Raw genomic sequence first — 20,505 nt, forward strand, 5'->3', positions numbered from 1 at the left:
AGCAAAAGAGAAATTGCTCTATTAGATTTATAATTTGGTGTGCAACACAGATATTTAAAATTATGATTAAAGTGGCTAAAATGACCTATATTTTAAAAAGTCAAAAAAGAACTTATGGGATAAAACTCAAAATAAATTTACTCTCAGTAGTAACTTCATGCAATATAAATTCTCTCACTGTGATAAACATGGATATAAAATCCTGTTCTCTGTACTCTAGGATTTCCTACATTTTCTGTAAAGAGTGACTCATGTCAGGCCACATCTAAATGACTCAATATTGTGAGCAAAAAGGCTGTTTACACAATATATACATTCTTTACTTATAGAGCAAAATAAGCTTAACACATTTATATTAAAAACTTGGGATAGATTAGGATTAGTAGCACCATGAAAAATATTTTTTCCCCCAAACCACAGTCTTTTATTTTACTCAGTGAGATTATTCTCCTAATTAAAATTTTAATGTACTGTTTTAGTTACTGGGGAAAATATATAATCTTCATCTTATAATCCTTACAGAAAGTCATTCTGGACCCAAAAAGTAAATTCAAACCCTAACTTTTTTTGTAGAAAAATAATAGCGACCTTGCTCTGGAACATTGCTGAGGTACATCTGAATCTTCATGATTACTAGTCAGCATGCTTTCTTGGTCATATACAGTAGCACCATTGTTGGCAGCAGTGGTAAAGTTGGGGAGACTGAGACATTGCATCCTGGGAAATATATATATATATATATATATATATATATATATATATATATATATCTCACATTTAAAAGCACACAAGAAATTCTTCAAAATATCATGTCCTTTTCATGCACACTTGACATCGGCTAATACGTGTCCTCAAGTCCCCTGTTTTCAGTGTTTCTGACTGAGGTTTGCTGGGAAATAAGAAACAAGACAATCAGATTAGCCTTTTCTGGTATTTCTATTTTATTATTGGTTCAAATTCACTCACAAACATTATTTTTGCATTTAAGAAGCTTTCCTGATGACTGAATGGTTAGCTTTTGAGCAAAATGATCAAGTGCAGTGACTAGTATGACCTAAGAACCATTACCGGTAGGCATTTTTGTGACTCTTCTCCACACCACCATTATCTTTGTCTATTTGTCTTTCCCTCCTGTACATTTTTCTAATAGTTCTAGAATCAGGGGGATCTGAGCTACTGATGATGAATAAATGATAATATATAATACATAATAAATGCATAAAGATAATACATAAGAAAATATTCCAAAGAAACAACATATGAAATATATTTCAATTGAAAAAAATCCAATAGATTGAAGTATCCTGAGGTACATGTGTTATAAGTGGTTTCCCTAATTTAAATGCTTGGATGAGAGGCTTCAAAACATCCTGGGAAAAGAGTTCACTGGACTGACAGAGGGAACATGCATTATAGCCTCAATTCCTGGGATGGCCTCAATCTAGTTAAATAGCTGCTCACTTGTTATTGAGCAGGTCACATGACTTTTCCTTGCTTTGTCTGTTCTGTTATTGAAGAATTATTACAAAGCCATCTCAAACTACACATGCCTACTAATAGCTAAATTTGTTTATCTGATCTGAGTCAGGTATATGAGGAGAACAAGCAAAAATAAAGGACACACAATCCACTAAATTTCTAACATTTGTTGGGTATAAACCATCCATGAGTTGTTTCTCTCTTCCCTAGCATCTCTGAAGGAAGCTAAGGACCTAACTTAAACTAAAGCCATAAGCACCTTACCTGAACATGTCTGACACATCTACAGTTGCCAGCCAAAAGCTATAGGAATTGGCATAGTAGTTGCAGGTACCCCGCCCATGGCATTCAATGAAGGGAGCTGAACGAAACTCTTCCAAGCAGGAACCAGGGGAGGCCAGGGCCTGACCTGAGCCCTCTGCCCCAGCACTTGTGTGCTAGAAAAGACAAAGAAAAATGTGCCACAACACTCATGTGCATACCTTAGTGGATACTCAAAGATATGTGCTGAACTTGCCAAAAATTCAAATCCAGTGAAGGAACTAGAGCCACAGGTAAGAGAATAGTATTCATACCAAAGGTACTCAACAAAAGCAACATCAGATTATAAACATATGTTCTAGAAAATGTGTGAGAGGGAACAAAGTGCTTGGACAGAAGCTATTTGAGATCAAGCCTCTTACTATGCAAATGACAGAGATTACTCATATTGGGAAGAAATGTTGATATGATGGACAGTCAACTATCATAACAAATAAAAGGAAGCATGTTTCTTACCATCATGAAGGAATAACCAATCCAGAGAGAATCCCATCCCTGAGGACAATGGGGAATCTGGATGGTCTGACTGTGAACTGCAATCACCACAGCTGGAGCTTCACACACTGCACATCTAGTAAGGGAAAGGGAGAGGGAATACAATCTAAAGACTGAATATGTGGGAAATATCAGTCCCTCTTCTTTGAAAGACATCTTGGAATAGAAGCTGATTAAGGTGTCTTCAATGCTCAGAAAAGGAAGAGAAAATGCACTTTGAGAATTGCTTTTGCATAAGCCCCGTCTCCTAATATACATAACAAAGTTATAAATAAAACTGCAAGCTTTTTTTAAAGAAACTAAAGAATCACTGCTATAGCATTTTCATTTTCCATTCTGCCTTAAATTCATACTTGCTATAGTCAATACCATAATTGCTATAAGAGATTGGCTTAGCATACTGCACATACTACTTGCTGTCAAAGTGCCCAAATGAAAGGTAGACATTTAGTAATGCTGAAATTGTGGTAAGAACAATGTGTGGTAAACTAGAAAAAGATAAGAAACAGATGCTTTCTCAACTCCAACCCATTATTTTTAGTCCAAAGGTATTTATTAACCATTTGGTCTATATGGATAAGTACTACATATCCAGAATGATGGGCAGGTACCAAGTCACTTGGAAATGTGGCTTAAATCTATAAAAACAAGTAAAACAGCAACAAAGTTAATACAGCTGAGTCTACCCAACCCTTAATAAAAAACATGAGTGGACCTTTTGAAATACTGAACCAACTTGGGAAAGTTTATCTACAAAACAGGGAATACCTTTAGGGGACCTTTTACTCCCAAGAGTTGGGACAGATAAAGATCACCAAAAAAAAAAAAAAAAAAATTCCTAAAGGATTCAAATGTATTAAAAAAGGGCAACCTGACTGTACTAGTAAGAAAGGCTGGACTAGGTTTAACCTTTATATTAAAGGTAGAAAAAACTAGGCTTTACATTGATTCATCCTTTATGGTTCCTGGATTCCTAGATAAATTGGGTTATGAACAGAATGAAAATGGCAATATCTAATATGCCTAGGAGATCAAGTTAAACTAGAGTTCTAACCTGACAAAACTCTAGGAAATCTCTATTGATGGTACCACCCTCCTCTTTGTTACCCATGCTCCAAACTTCAGCTATCACTTTCTCCTTCCCATAGCTAATCAACTGCCAAATCCCCTTATTCTATTAAAGTGATGCATGTCCCCCACTGAGAGTTGCATCCACTCTTACCAGGATTAATATTTTCAATCTAACTGATCTTTCTACCTCAAGGCTACCCCCTCTGTAATTTATGTTACACACCAATGATTCTGTATTCTTCCATGAAGTGAAGGTAAAAAGCTTTACAAGGCTCCCCATTATATACCAAATAAATCCCGAACTAAAATCTCACACTGAAAACCTGCTACCATCTGGATCCAAGCTAACTATCCAATCTCTCTTCTCCCTATGCAACCTTTACAAACTACATTCTAAATATATCAATCTACTACCTATTTCCATGTTCTCTGTGTCTCAAACCTATCCCATCCTTCAAGGACTAACCAGTTCAAAATATATTTCTTCCATATAGTCACCCTGATTTCTCCAGTTAGAATTAAACATCCCTTTCCCTATGCTTTCATAATATTTTTATTAGATCCATTGTAGCACTTAGCTCAAGCCTGACATATATTAGATTAATTTATGTATATTTGCCTAATGACTAGACTGTAAGCTCTTTGTATATTACTTGGTCAAAACAGATCACCATAAATATAAATAAAACTAAATACTGAATTGAATATTATAAAGACACCTCTATTCTACCTAACCTGGGAAAAGTATGATCAGGTTATTAGTTTTGGACTCATTTCTGACTAGCCAAACTAACGGGATTGAAACAAGTAAAGCTATAAAATGTCTCACCGACTAATGAATGGCTGGATGCTCTGGCCCTTCAGGGGCTCCATGTTCATTGGCATGGGTTCTGGAGTGGAGAGCCAATAAGAATAGTCGTTTCTTGAAGCAAAGTTACAAACATTGTTGATATTGCAGAACATGAAAGGCATGGTACTGAAGCGACGAAGGCAACTGCCAGCTGTCCCTAGTAAGAATTGGGGAGAAAATGATGAAGAACTTAATCAGGATGATAATTTAGTTTCATCTAAAACAGTTACACAATCTTTCAAAAAAACCTTGCCCACATTTTTTAGATAATAAGTATACAGAGGTATAAAAGACAAGTACCACATGATATCACTCATATGTGGAATCTAAGGAACAGAATAGATTGACAAACAAGATAGGACCACAGACATGGAAGCATGGAACAGACTGACAAATCTCAGAGGGAAAGCAGAAAGGAGGGTGGGAAGAAATTAAACAAAGAATTTATAAGCATATGTGAACAGCCCATGGACACAGACAATGGACAGGTGGGGGCCTGGGAAGGAGTGGGAGATAGGTGGAGGGAGGTAGAGTGGGAAATGGGGGACATCTGTAATTCAACAATAAAAATAAAATGCAAAAAATAAATAAAAATAAATGTACAGAGGTGGGAAAAAGTGCATTTACAGTTGTAAGTACATGAAATACAGTTTATTCTTTTATTATTTATTAATTATTGTATTATTTTCTATATGACAACTGTAAACCTACTTCTGCCAACCCCTGTACTTTAATTCTTCAGTTATAAGATGCACATTTACTTATATTTTAACATTTCTAGAATCAGGATATATTTTACAATTTATGTAGACATTTACTGTTGTAGCTCATTATATGTTCCCCACCACTGCTCTTAAACTGTTGTTGTCTTATGAATATTGGGTGATTTATTGTGTACGAGTGAAGAGCACAAATCAAGCCCTTACAATATCATACCAGTATTTCCTCTCCAGGCTTCCCTCTCTTCCTAAAGCCATCTAGAATATGTATCTTGTGTGGCTTTGTAATCTCTGTAAGGCTAGATACAATTGTAGTGCTGACCAATATGCACAACAACCACAGAGAAGTTTTCAGGTGAATAATAAAAAGGAAAAAATAAATAAGAGATAAAGATAAAGGAAGGATATGAGTGAAAAATAAAAGATATAGAGCTTTTAAATTTCTGGGCCGATAGGGGCAATAGAGGTTATCTCTATCAGTGATCAAGCCTTTCTTTTCCTCCTTACTTACAAAAGAATCATGAAAAATGATGTACCCTTCACACATTTCTAAGTTGATACCTAAAATTTTCATGAGAAGTTTAAGTTGATACTGTTCAAGTTATTAAGGTATTTGTTATTGTCTCTTGGCTCCAAATCCACCGTTCTATACTTTTTAATACTAGAGAATGGGACTTTATACAAACCATATTTCAAAATTGCCAGGTATCATTTCTAGTGTTTTGTGAATATTTGTATTTAAAAACAAAAGTTTTTATATCACTCAACGTATCCAATGTGATAATTTGAAATCTAACAACAAACATTTTTAAAAGTATATAATTTTCTGTGAGGAAACTCCACACTGTTTTCCATAGTGGCTGCAACAGTCTGCATTCCCACCATCAGTGTACTAGGGTGCCCTTTTCTCTACATCCTCACCAGCACTTGTCATTTGTTGATTTGCAGAGGGTAGCCACTCTGACAGGTGTGAGGTGATACCTCACTGTCCCTTTAATTTGCATCTCTCTGATGATTACTGACGTTAAGCATTTTTTCATGTTTCTTGGCCATCTGTATATTCACTTTGGAGAAATATCTAGGTCCTTTGCCTGTTTTTTAATTGGATTGTTTGTCTTCCTTTTCTTAACTTGTATGAGTTCCTTATATGTTTTGGATATTAACCCTTTTATTCAGATGTATCATTGGCAAATCTGTTCTCCCATACAGTGGCCTCCTTTTTCATTTTGTTGATGGTTTCTTTTGCTGTGGATAAGCCTTTTATTTTGATGTAGTTCCATTTGTTTATTTTCTCCTTTATTTCCCTTGCCTTAGGAGATATATCAGCAAACATATTGCTACAAGAGATGTCTGAGATTTTACTGCCTATGGTTTCTTCTAGGATTTTTATGGCTTCGTGACTTACATTTAAGTCTTTTATCCATTATGAGTTTATTCTTGTGTATGGTGTAAGTTAGTGGTCTAGTTTCATTTTTTTGCATGTACCTGTCCAGTTTTCCCAACACCATTTATTGAAGAGACTGTCTTTACTCCATTATTTGCATATATGCATAACACATGTACACAGACAATAGTGTGGTGAAGGCCTGGGGAGGGGGCTGCGAGTGGGGGAGAAAAAAGGACATCTGTAATACTTTCAACAATAAAGATAATTTTTTTAAAAGTATATAAACTTGTTTTTAGCAACTGGAAATTATTCAGTGCTCCTTTTGCATTTAGAAATTATACTTCCATTACACTTCTCTCACACAGCTTTATTTTAATGTATTTTTTACTTTTGAAAGTCCTTTATTGATTACTCTATCATATTCTTCTGAAACAAAAGTTTACAATAACTTAAATTTTTTTTATAAATATAAATGTTTATGTTTTTGATAAATATATTTATATTTATAAAATATTTACCTTTTATAAATATATATATATTACAGCATTACAGATGTCCCCCATTTTTTCCTCCTTTGCCCCCCTACACCCAGTCCCTACTCCACCCCAGGCCTTTACCATTGTCATTGTCTGTATTCATGAGTTATGCATGTAAGTATAAGTTCTTTGGTTAATCTCTTCCTGTCTCCTGCCTCCCCTCTGTGATTCCTCAGGCTGTTCCATGCTTCTATGTCTCTGGATCTATTTTGTTCATCAATTTATTTTGTTTATTAGATTCCACATATGAGTGAGATTATGTGATACTTGTCTTTCTCTGACTGGCTTACTTTGCTTAGCATAATACTCTCCAGTTCCCTCCATGCTCTCTCAAAGGGTAAGAGTTCCTCCTTTTTCACAGCTGCATAGCATTCCATGGTATAAATGTACCATAGCTTTTTTATCCATTCATCTACTTATGGGCACTTGGGCTGTTTCCAGATCTTAGTTATTATAAATAACACTGCAATGAACATAGGGGTGCATATATTCTTTCTAATTGGTGTTTCTGGATTCTTAGGATATATTCCTAGAAGTGGGACTGCTGGTTCAAATGGCAGTTAATTTTCTGTGACCATAAGGCTTTACATGTCAAATACTTATGTCAAATACTGTATTTTTAATTTTTATCATTACAGTTATTATTAATTCACAAGTGATCAAAAATATAGATATTATAAATTTTCATAATTACTAAACATAAAAAGTAAACTTTTATTGAAAATGCATTTATTAATGAGAGTAATTAGAAGTGAATAACAGAACCTCAGTTAGTATAGACTTTAACAAAATTATTACTTTGAAGTGTCCCTTTTAATTTGTCTCCCAAGGCTTTCACACTTCAAGGCAATATGTCATAGTATGATTTTTTCATAAAGTGGGAGATGAGTGATAGACAAAGGGGAGAGTGCATATCCAAAGAATATAGACAGGCAGTTCAGCTTTAGGAGAAAAAACATGAAAGGTGGAGGGTCTGAAAACGTATTCCTTTAAAACTGTGTCTGTATATCTCTTTGTAATTCCTCATGTATCCGAAGAGGTATGCTTATCTCAAACTGAAGATAACTGATAAAACACCAACAATTCTTAAACCCAGTGGATTGTCAGAATCATTGGGAATTGTTATGCAACAAATTTGGATTGGATCTAGGAATCTTTTCAAAAGTTCTTCAGGTTGAAAATCATTTATTTTGTCTAATTAAATTTTTTCCAAAAAATATCTGGCTCAGAGAGAGGTGATTGACTTAAGGTCATGTGAAAGTGAATGACAAATTGGAATGGTTAAAAAATGAATGGATTCAAAATTGGCAGATATTGTATTCAGTTTCTATCTCCATCAGTTTCTGAGTGTGTGGCTTTGAATAAGTCACTTAACCTCATTTTGTGTATAAAATGGAAAAAACACACAATGTGTCCCATATCTTTCTTGATCATAATTGCGAAGATCAAATTTGATTTAAAAAGTGCTTTTAAAATATAAAGTAATTTAAAATACAACTGACAATCACTGCCTATTAGGGACAGGGCTTGGAAGTAACCTTTCAATAATCCAGTACAGACTACGTATTTATTTGACCAAGTGATTATATCTTTAACATCAAAGTTATAACTGCCTCTATTCTTTGCTTAGCCATAAAGATATTTCCAATTTGATGCCTGTGTGAACTCTAGCAGAGACACTGAAATCAGGATCACCTTAGGGATATTGGGCCCTATCAGAGCCTTCCTATGTCTGAGGCACTTCCAAGTCAGGTCAGTTTGTAGCCTCCAAGTCTCAATGCATATTATGATAGACCTTGTTTGACCAAATGCATGTATTTTTACAAGTTAGAGTGATATACTAGATAGCAGGTCCCATTTTCTCTTTGCATTTCTCTTATATTTTTTAATTTCATGGTGCTCAAACATTTCCAGTGGTTCCTACTGAATCAATAGGGTAAATATTTGAAGTATACAAGACTCTGACAGTGAAAAGAGAATGGACTAAAAGGAAAATAACTTTATGGGAAAAAGAATATAGGGAATTGTCTAAAATATAAGAGTACTTTCACAATGAAGATGTGTTGGTTGTAAAATTGGAAAAAGAAGATGTTACATAAAGAAAGCAAAAGAGGGAAGGAAAAGTAGAAGAGGAAAAATGAAAAAAAGAAAAAAGAAAAGTTGAGGAAGAGAAGAGAAAGAGAAAAAAAGAAGAGGAAAAGAAAAGTTGTTGGGCAAATTCCTACTTTATTTGGCTTCAAAAAATGACCTGTGACTACTGTCTTCCATGTAAGTGGATGTGCTTACTCTGGTGGGCCAGAACTGCTTGGTAGGTGTGGCCAGGCAACAGAGTGAGCAGAGCAGACTCCTGGAGGTCTCTATTGCTACAGAACTGTTTTCACAGAATGGCACAGGTAAAGGGACCTCAGTAGGCCACTCAACACAGAGACTCCAGAAACTGGGTACCCAAAATATTTTCTTAAATGTCTTTATGGAGGCAAAAGGATAGTGATCCCTAAAATAGGCAGCCTCAGATCAAAAAAACGGGATCTTGAAATCTAAAGTCAAAATTCCATAAAAAGAAATCTTGGTAATTGTTAGAAGACTTGAGAGTCATCCAGTCCAGCTGCTTCCCATCAACCAAAGTATCCACCCCGGTATAGAGAAGATGCATGGGAACACAAATGAAGTGGATTTTAGATGTTAATATGGTGCTTTATATAGCTTTAAACTACTCTGATTATACTTTATACAGCTAAGGCACTTATTTTAGAAACTATAAACTAAGATAATTAAGCAATGACCTTACTTTTTTCTTTGATGTAAAACCAATATTCTCTTCAGAACATATCTTTCAACTTGATGAAGACCAGTGTCAGAGAAGAGAAACTACCTCCCATTAGTTATAAATATTATCCACTTGAGAAGTTGCTATACTGTAGAGAACCCAGGAAATCTGTTTCCTTACCAACTAAGCTAACAAAAGTAAATGTGGACCATTCCAAAATGCCTTGCTTAAGGGTCAAGAATTGTACCTCCCACTAGGCTAATTAATGCTTTAAGTTTAAAATTAAATATTATTTATTTCAAATTCATAGTGAATATATTCAGCTGCCCTTGACATGGTCTTCAATTTGGAAGTCCCAAAAGAACAGAGAGATGTACTTTGCTCAAGGCTACTCTAGAACACAACAGGATTTTCAAAACAAAAACAAAATACATAGTAAGAAATAAGATGCCAATTATCTTACCCAAGTCTTGACCATGAGCTCTTTTATTCCCTTGTACATACAGGAGAGAAAAGCCTTCATAAATCTGAGCAGTTCCCTGTGGGCACTGTGGTGCATCTGTTGTCTGGCTGTGACGTGTGATGAGGAATCCATGGGCAATAGAGGAAGTTCCAGGGGGACCTGGGGGACCTTGCAATCCATCTGGCCCAGGGGGACCATCCAAACCACGGGTACCTATTTCCATGGAATCATCAGTATATAAGATTAAGTAAGTTCTGTTCCACTATTATATCTGTTCACAAAACATTACGGCCTCATTTGATTAGTTAATTTAGTCAATATTTATAGTTTCTATAGCACTGTCAAATATCACTTGTTTGGAGATAAAATATGGTCCCTGCCCTCAAAGATTTTATATATATCTTTAGAATTGGTTGATGACATGAGGCACTAAATAAGTACTGGGTAAATGTAACATTACATGGGAAGAAGTGATGCTTATTTGGGAAGTCTGTATGTTAACTAGTCTCTTGCTGTTCTAAAGGAGTCCAAACTCCATGACAAAATTTCAGCCTGCTGTTTTATTCATCAATAAGAAAGGAAGGGTGTGGTTGTCATCAGTCTGCCAGCTTCAGTGCTGAAAAACATTTTCCTTTGAATCTGTCTGGGGAATTATTCTCAGGCATACATTTTTGTTTAGGGAATAGGCAGGGCACTCTAAAGAAGGCTTTTAAAAATGTCTATTTTCAATCTACCACTGGTTCCCTTTCTCCATTTAGCATCTTGATTTGAGGTCCTTTGAAAAATCTCTTTATATAGAGGCCTTTGGCCAATGTGTGTATAGATTTTCATTTTGGGGAAACTTCACAGCAATGTCCATGTGATGAAGATGACATTGACTTATTTCTTCCCTAGAAATACAGTTAATGAAATGGCAGGGTGTTGGTTCTAGGAAGGCCATAAATATCATCACTCTGCCTTATTGCCTCAATATTTTTAACTGTACAAACTCTTTATGTTTATATTATTTAGAGTTATATTATCTAGAGTTGCTAACATATTAAAATTATTCAGTTTGTAAATATTTTATTTCTACTTTAGCTATCTTTAGTGTATTTTTATTGCAAATTGAATAAAATTATTTTTGGAAGTAGGCTGAGTACAGGTTGGAAATCTAGTAGATATCATTACAATATTATCAGGAGTAGCTATTAATGGATGACCTCAAAAATATGCACATCAATTTGTCATCTTAGTATGAGAAAACACTATGACTCTCAAAGCTCTATGGGTATCACTTAATCTTTGCAATTATACTTACTGAATTCTATAATGGAAATTGTACTTTATTGTGATATTTTCAAATGTGGAAGGATTCACAATAGTTTCAAGATGGTCAGAAGATGTAAATATAGCAAGTACCTGGAAATCTCATTTTGAGAAAGAGCTGAGTTTTCCAGTTCTAACCACATAAATAAAAACAACCTTTCTATGCTTCTCTTATAGTTGCAAATCTTGTATCTCTTCTCCAGCAACAGATTTACAAGCTAGTTGCACTCTCTCAAGTGGAGGCTCTCACAGCTCCAATTGGAGGCCATGTGCCCAGACATCTCCAAGACTTAAAGACTGATATTATCAGCAGCATTTTACTTGTCCCACCTGGCTGGCCTGGCAGACCTGGATCTCCTTTGCGCCCTCCTGCACCATCAAAGCCAGGGAGTCCGTTTCGTCCAGGATCTCCTGGAGGGCCAATTGGACCTATAGAGAAAAAGAAATAAGGTTTCAAAATGTAAGTGCCATATTTCAACATCCAGACAGATTTAGGAGACTGAAGGTCATTGGTGTCACTGAATTCATAATCTGGTTTTATCTTTAATCCAGATAAATGAAAGAATAACTCAAACTCAGGACAAAGGAAGCAGACAAGGATTTAGAATTAGCTTTAAACAACTTGCCTCTGTGGAGGTTCCCATACTATGATAGCTGTGTTCTCTTTGCCTTCAAAACAAGATAGGAGTACAAATTTTTTTATCTATCCTACCATAAGTAGGGGCGTTACAGACTGGTAACTTTTATTTATGGAAAGACTGCCACTCAATAAGAGAGAAAGACTGAAATTAATTTCTAGATTTTCTTATAACCAAAGTTGGCTATAAGCATAGAGTCAAATGGCCAACTGAAAAGAGAATTAGGGAAATGTTCTCAAATAGAAAAGGCTTAAAAAGATGATCTTCAAAGGTACCTGGCAATCCTTGAGGTCCTGGTAGTCCTGGTAGACCTTTAAATCCAGGCTGGCCTGGGACCCCTGGTGGACCAGGATCTCCTTTGATTATAATGCTCTGTCCTGAAGGACCAGGTAATCCAGGGGGACCTAAATGTCAAAACACACTTTAGAGGTGGGGAAGAGAAAGGTCAGAAGGAATGGATGCCAAAATTTAAAAGACTACTGCCATGTTTAACAGAAACCTGTTTGGGAAAGCTATCGTTATCTACCTAGAAGACTGAAGAAACAAAATTTTCTTAGGGTCGATGGAAAAATTAGGCATATTGTCCCTATTTTCAAGTTTTGGAGTGTGACTCCATTACTAGAAAGTGTAATTCATTTCAAATCTCTGAACACTGGTGTCAGGGGAAGACAATTCTATTTCCTGACAACTCTATTCTAATTCCAGCATCATTTACAGTTCTTGTTTGTTATACTTGTCAAGAGACCCACTGAACCAGTAGGGGAATTTAGCAGATGCTCTATTTCACAGTTTAAAGAAAACCTCTATTAAGTCTCTCAGCAAAAAATAAAACTATTTCCATATTAAAACATACCTATGTGACTTGCTTTTGTCATCTGTTCAAATGAATATGACAAAGTTTGTATAAGAGGCAATAAAAAAATCTAAGTGAAGCATTCTTGTTGGTCCTGCATCTATCTTAAACATACAAAGGACTGCTCTCAATAGTATATTAATAAAATAGAGAGCTTGAGAGATTAGTAAATAGAGGGAGAGTTCTGCTTATTTCCCCTCAGTTGTTGGGGTCTAAGACTCCAAAAGTTTGGTTGAAAGAAGGAATACAAACTTTCAAATTCTTCAATGTATTTAAGTCTCAAGTATAACTAGCTATAAGAATAAGTCTTACCTGGAGGGCCAATAAGTCCTGGATCCCCCTCAGGGCCAGCTGAACCAGGCACTCCACTGGGTCCTTTCATGCCTGCAAGGAAGGTACATACAATTGCATGGCAAAGCACCAGGACCACAGCCTTTACCCAGCCAAGTCATAAAATAGGTGTCTTGTCCCACATGTGTTTAATGTAAAGGGGGAAACTCAAAATATCCCTTCAAATACCTGGAAATCCTGGAACACCAGGGAGACCAGGATCTCCTTTCATTCCATTAAGACCTGGCCGGCCAGGATTACCCTGAATAAGTAAAATCATTAATTTTAGAGAAAAAACGGAAAGTTAGTGAGGATATGGGTGGTATTGCATAGTGATTTATAGCACTGGCTGTAGAGTTAAATTTCCAGAATTCAAATCCCAATTTTGCCTCTTATTAGCTTGTGTGACCTTGAGTTGATTAATGTCTTTGATTCATAGTTTTCTCACTTATAAAGAAAATAATATCTATGTTATGAAGTTGCTGTAAGGATTAAATGAGATAGTTCATATTAAGCACTTAGAAAACTGCCTGGTATGTGGTGTGTGTTTAATAAATGATAGCTATTATTTTATTATCATTAGCAAAGACAATATTTTTTTAGTGTAGCCCTGAGGTGATAAGTGCTTGGATTAGAATCACATGAGCAAAAATGATAACGTTTGAAAGACTTAGCAAAAAGTATAATAGGGCCTATTAATTAATTGGGTTTGAGGGCCTAGAAAACTATGGGAAGAAAGAGAGTTGAAAATAACTTTAGAATGAACCTAAAGGAAAAATAAGTTGAGACAACAAAGCTATCATTCATAGAAGTAAAAAAGGGGCAAGCTTGGAACATTGTGTTATGCTAAAATGTAAGAAAACGGTAAAAATAAAATAACAAGAGGGGCATGTATGTCAGGAAGACACAGGATCCAGCTTGAAGGGGTTCTCAAACCTAGACAATTTGATCATCAAAATAAGTAATGATACATCTGATAAGGGGTTAATATCCAAAATATATAAGGAACTCACAGAACTTAACAAAAGGAAGACAAACAATCCAATTAAAAAAATGGAAAAAGGACCTAAGTAGACACTTCTTCAAAGTAGACATACAGATGGCCAAGAGACATATGAAAAAATACTCAACATCACTAATCATCAGAGAGATCCAATTAAAACGACAATGAGGTATCACTTCACACCTGTCAGAATGGCTGCCATCAACAAATCAACAAGTGACAAGTGTTGGCGAGGATGTGGAGAAAGGGGAACCCTGGTACACTGCTGGTGGGAATGCAGACTGGTGCACCCACTATGGAAAACAATTTGGAGTTTCCTCAAAAAATTAAAAATGGAACTGCCTTTTGACCCAGTGATCCCACTTCTAGGACTATATCCTAAGAAGCCTGAAACACCAATCAGAAAGAATATATCCACTCCTGTGTTCATAGCAGCACAGTTTACAATAGCTAAGATCTGGAAACAGCCCAAGTGCCCATCAGTAGATGAGTGGATAAAAAAGCTGTGGGACACTTACATCATGGAATATTAGGCAGCTGTGAGAAAAGGGGATCTCTTGTCCTTTGGGACAGAACGGATGGACCTGGAGAGTATTATGCTAAGCAAAATAAGCCAATCAGAGAAAGACAAGTATCACATGATCTCACTCATATGTGGAATCTAAAAAACAAAATAAACTAATGAACAAATAGATCCAGAGACACAGAATCATGGAACAGCCTGACATATTTCAGGGGGAAGGAGGGGCTGGGGGAATGGGTGGGGATGAATTAATCAAAGAACCTATATGTTTATATGCATGACCCATAGACACAGACAATAGAGTGAAGAAGGCCAGGGGGGCAGATGCAGGGTGGAGGGTATCAATGGGGGAAAAACGGGGACATCTGTAATACTGTCAACAATAAAGATACATTTTAAAAATAAATAAAAATAACTAATGATGGTTTAAAAATTATAATAATTAAAAAAGAATTTATGAGTCCATACTGATAATAAATAGACAACGAATTGAAGAAATCGAAGTCTCTCTTATAGCAGGGCCAACTGCTATATGTGTAGGTAGTCCTAAGGGTTAGATAATCATTATTTGCCACTATTGCACTGTTGACTGGCTGAGGCAAAAATCATAAACAGGTATTAAATCTAAGGGGAGATTTTGATAAGGAGCAGTGTACTTGCATGATCTTAATGTGTGCCTTCCTGTTGTTTTGATTATTAGTTATAAGGAAGAAAATTGTAACCATATAGTGGAGAAACCCAATAACAACTTGATGAGGTGATCAAAATTAAGATCACCAATGAGGGGCAGATGAACATCTTGAGCCTCCATATCTGAGAAGGACACAAAATCACTCATGTAGTATTCCAGCTGGGGATGCAAAACCTGAAGAAACAGCAAACAAAAGAAGAAAAAGTCTATTTTTTAAATGTGAAGGGGCTATATTTCTCCAAAAATGTCAAGATCAGGAAAGAAGAAAATAGAAATTGTTTCAGGTTTAGAAATCGTTTCAGATTAAGGGATAATAAAGAGATATGAAAGTTAAATGTAATGCATGATTTGGTCTGGATCTTATTTTGAAGGGTAAAATGCTATAAAGGGCATTACTAGGTCACTTGACAATTGGAATATGTAATGTAGAAATATAAGCATTGTGATGATGTTTAATTTCCTGTAGTTGATAACTATACTATGGTTATATTAAAAATTCTTTAATCTTAGAAATTTTATGCACTGAAGTATTTAGTGGTAAAGGGTCATGATAGATACAACTTATTCTGAAATGTTTCAGAAATATATATATAATTATACAACACATAACATACATACAGAAAAACATTAACAATTGGTTCAGCTGGGTAAATGATATATGGGAGGTTTTTCACCATTCTTACATTCTATACATTTAACATTATTTCCAAATTAAAAAAATAGAAACAGTACAAATGTAAGAACTAACTTTCACAAAAGAAAATGAATAGAACTTGACAATACTAGATTTCTAAAATATTAGTATCAAGCACTCTTGAATCAGGCATAATGATGTGAACTAAAAAGTACATGGTAAATGAATGAGGTAAGGAGTGAATAGAGAATGAATAAAGAGAGAACTAAAATTTTAAATGTAGGTGTCCAGAAAAATAGTGATGTCATGAGAAAAACAGGTTAGTTATTGGAAAGCTTTAAGAGTCACTTCTTCAGATGCTCCCCCCCCACACACACCGCTATATAAAGCAGCCTCATAATTAAAAGACTGAGCCCAGACTGTGTTGGCTTCCAAATCTAACAACAATCCTCCTGAATGAATTGAAGAAGCTTTGAGGATCCATAAAAGAGTAAGTGACTTTCTGGGTCACTAAAACCAAGATGGAAAGCACGTGAATATAGATGTGGGAATATGCTATTACTCTCTTTTTACAGGTAAGGACAGAAACCCAAAATATCTATCCGCCTTTCCCATAGACACAAAGCAGAAGTATGCATTGGAACTAAAATCTGACCTTAATACTATCTAATTTCAAAGTCTAAAATATCCCAATTCATCATAATTACCTCCCTCTGAGTGTACTCCACTACATGCAATGCTCTGATATATATATGTCTCCTTTCATAAATTTGATTTTATTGAAATGAAGGTTTCTTAAATCTAAATAGTTTACATACCAAAGACTCCAGGTAAATTATCTTTTGAACAACCCTTTATCTATTAGGTGGCAAAGTTCCCTTTTGTTGGAAGAAGATAGGAAACTTGCCTTTTTATTTCTTTGCAATTCACCACTGAACCATACATAGAGGCTTGACCAGTAAATGCTAATTAAAATAATGCAGCTTGGAATTCTCATTTTGCTTGCAAACACCCACATCCCTTTCTCATCAAATATCTACTCTTATTTCTTACCTGGATTCCTGGTGGTCCTTGATCTCCTTTCAAACCAGGCAAACCAGGTTGCCCAGGTTGACCTGGGTTTCCCCTCTCTCCTTTAATACCTCCATTTCCAGGGATACCCCGGGGACCTTCTGGACCTGGGAGACCTTGATAATGCACAACAAAAGACCACATGTCAGAATAACATAAAAATTAGGCTTTTAAAATATCAGTTATTTAAATCCTATTAGTTTGCAGAGTAAAATTCAGATTACATTAAAACATATAGGCCTATGCTGACTCTCTAATGTAAATTGGGCCAGGATATTTTTATTATTAACATTGGTTTGCAGACAGTTTTAATTTGCATTTTATTATATATTAAATACAGTACACTGTTATCTAAAGCAAGAACTCAGAACATTATAGTAAAGATTGCTTCTGTAATCCTTGTTTGATTTAAGTAAAAGGAAACAGACATCATAGGGCACTGTTCTCAAATTGGAACATGCATCAGAATCTCCAAGAAGTCTTGTTAAACTAGATTCCTGGGCCCACCCCAAGAGTTTTGGATTCACTAAGGCTGGGGAGGGGCCCAAGACTTTGCATTCTAGCAAGTGCCCTGTACAAAAACAAGTGCCCTGTAGAAAAAGCTGCTGGTTCTTCTGGACCACACTTTCTGAATTACTGCCATAGGACAATTAGTGATTCAAGCTACTTGTCTCAATGTGGTTAAAACCAAATTGCTTTACTCGTAAGTAGTTACTTTAATTACTATGCAATTAAAATAGTTATTTAAGCAAACTGTTCAATTTCATTTTAGTGACATGCTTAATACATGGGAATATTTTAAAGTGTCAGAAACTAATTGATTCAATATAGTACTTTTCAATTCAATTTATTTTAACAATGTTTTCATATTATTTATAATTTTAAGTGTTTCTGAAGAAAAATAAAGAATGCTACATATATCTTGTAAATAAGTAAAATAATTTAAAATGGAATTTTGCTAAGCTCTTTTCTTTGTTTTAACTTTCTTTTCTAAATAAAGATGTGTCCATTAAGCAAACAAGGAGATATTATCAATGGCCACATTTTCCGTCCCTGGGTGGGAAATAGCTGCTGCTTGCTTGCAGAGTGCTGAAGCAATGGCTGAGACTGAGACTAAGTAGTCCTGCCTTAAGAAAATAATTATAAAACACTAAAGAACAGTCAATAATTAGCACTTATACGTCTCTCTCCTCTATTAATCTTAATTATTCATTAGTTTCCACAAAAAAGGAAGATATATAGGAAATATCATAGGGATGCAAATTTAGAATACTGAATTCATGCTTACATTTGGACAAAGTGTTATCCTTTTTATTGAGGTAAAGTTGGTATATAATATTATATAAGTTTCAGGTGTATAACATTGTAATTCAACATCTATATACACTACTGAATTAGAAACAACAAGAGTCTAGTTGCCATCTTTTAAAAAAGGCCATTTTTTAAATTGAAAATAAAATTTGGACTTTAGCTCCTTTCCAATATTTTTAAGACCCAGAATCAATGGCTACATGCTAATAAGGCAGCACGGCATCTACATTAAAAATGCCGGACTTTGGAGCTCAACTGCTGGGTTGGAATCCAGCTCCCTTAATCATTAGCTGTTTGGCCTTAGCAAGTTTATTAATCTCCTTGGCTGCAATTTTCTTAAAAATGGAAATTCTTTTGTATATATGGACCACATCTTCTTTATGGATGGACCTTGAAAATATTATGCTAAGCAAAGTCAGTCAGTCAGAAAAAGCTAAGGACCATATGATTTCACGCATATGTGGGATATAAAACCGAAACTTATAGACATAGCCAACAGTATAGTGATTCCCAGAGGGAAGGAGGTGGGAGAGTAGTAAAGGGTAAAGGGGGTCAAATATATGGTGACGGAAGATGATTTGACTTTGGGTGGTGGGCACACAATGCGATATCCAGATCATGTATCATAGAAATGTACACTTGAAACCTATATAATCTTATTAACCAATGTCACCTCAATAAATTTAATTTAAAAAAATGGAAATTTTTACTTTACAGTTGGAACAACCTACTTTATCAGGTTGTTCCAAGGATTAAATAATATGTATAAATTACTTAACACAGTGCCTGGTACAGAGTAAGAATTAGGTAAGAGTTTTGTTTTTTTAAATTATTATTATTACTATAATATCTTTAAAATAAAAGCCCATTTTTAATCTTTCAGCTATTTCTGTGTGATTTCACAATATAATACTATCTGGCATATGAGGTAGGAAACAGGTCTACAACAATACAGCAATTGTTTTATCTTTAAAGAGTTTAAAACATATAGTCACCCTAGCCTGGAAATCAGACAGACACACCCAAAAATTTCCTTCCCAATCATAAAGAAAGGGTTTGAGTACTTTGCATTTAAACAGACAGACAAATGAACAAAAACCACCACTAAGTCCAAACTCCCTAGATAGGATTTTCTAAGCAAAATTGTTATTTTCATCCATAATGTATAATTTGGACTAGAAATCAGGTAGCAAATCAGTTTATTAAGAGAAAAATAAACTATTTTCAAATCAGCCTAACAATGACAGGGTAAGATTAAGATAGGGAAAAAAAATGAATCTTTTATGACCCTCTTCCTCAGTCTGAAAAGTAATCAGAACATTGTTATCATTTGAAAAAACTACACATGATGGGCACTGCTCTTTTTGCAATTAAAAGTAAGTACTGGGAAATGTATTTGCTACTGATTCAGACCTGCCATTCTAGAGTCCCTCAAATTTAATTTAATGATTTGCTAATGACACAAGGAACATATAAGTTTTATTTTTAACAGTAATCAAGTTACCCTCTTCTATTACTGTAAATAGTCATGAAAACACAGATCAATCTCAGGCAACAAAAATTTAAGAAAATAAAAATCAATGTGCAGAGATTACAAATGGGCCAGATGCCTCACAAAATATCTTAACACAGTTTTAAAGATAAAAATAAGTGTATTTCCACTTAAAATTCAACATGTTTTTATGTATAGATTACCTATTATATATAAATAATTGAAACCACAAAGACCTAATGTCATTTCAAACAAGTCACATTACCTTTACTAAAATGTTAAATACCAGAGTGGGTAGTATTTGAGGATAACAGCAATCTTCAAGGACTTTTGAATTACAGCAAAAAAGTGATTTTTTCTTATCATATATACAAAGCATTAAAAAAATAAAAATAAAAGAATTCACCAGTGAAGAGTCTAACCTTGAAAACCTGGGAAGATCAGAGTTCACCAAAGCCCAAAGATCGATGTTAGCAGTATCAGACATCACACAGTACAAAATAAGATTATGAGTTAGAAGTGGTTCACATTATAGCACAAGTTAAACAATAATCCTCTTTGCC

General features: G+C 35.0%; 1 protein-coding gene across 2 annotated transcripts in view; it reads right to left on the bottom strand.

Annotated features, from left to right (window-relative positions):
* Positions 1-741: 741 nt before the first annotated feature.
* Positions 742-20,505, bottom strand: part of COL4A5 (collagen type IV alpha 5 chain) — a 214,427-nt gene continuing 194,663 nt past the window's right edge. For both annotated transcript variants that reach the window (XM_081125613.1, XM_081125614.1), the window contains 10 exons: positions 17,122-17,255; positions 13,407-13,479; positions 13,200-13,271; positions 12,310-12,438; positions 11,727-11,825; positions 10,089-10,301; positions 4,196-4,373; positions 2,257-2,371; positions 1,744-1,916; positions 742-889 (listed from right to left, as the gene is read on the bottom strand). In XM_081125613.1, coding sequence (XP_080981739.1) covers positions 808-889; positions 1,744-1,916; positions 2,257-2,371; positions 4,196-4,373; positions 10,089-10,301; positions 11,727-11,825; positions 12,310-12,438; positions 13,200-13,271; positions 13,407-13,479; positions 17,122-17,255 — 1,268 coding nt within the window. In that variant the 3' untranslated portion in view covers positions 742-807. The remainder of the gene's footprint in view (positions 890-1,743; positions 1,917-2,256; positions 2,372-4,195; positions 4,374-10,088; positions 10,302-11,726; positions 11,826-12,309; positions 12,439-13,199; positions 13,272-13,406; positions 13,480-17,121; positions 17,256-20,505) is intronic.

Source organism: Miniopterus schreibersii, assembly GCF_964146895.1.
Source record: "Miniopterus schreibersii genome assembly, chromosome: X".
Lineage (NCBI taxonomy): Eukaryota > Metazoa > Chordata > Mammalia > Chiroptera > Miniopteridae > Miniopterus > Miniopterus schreibersii.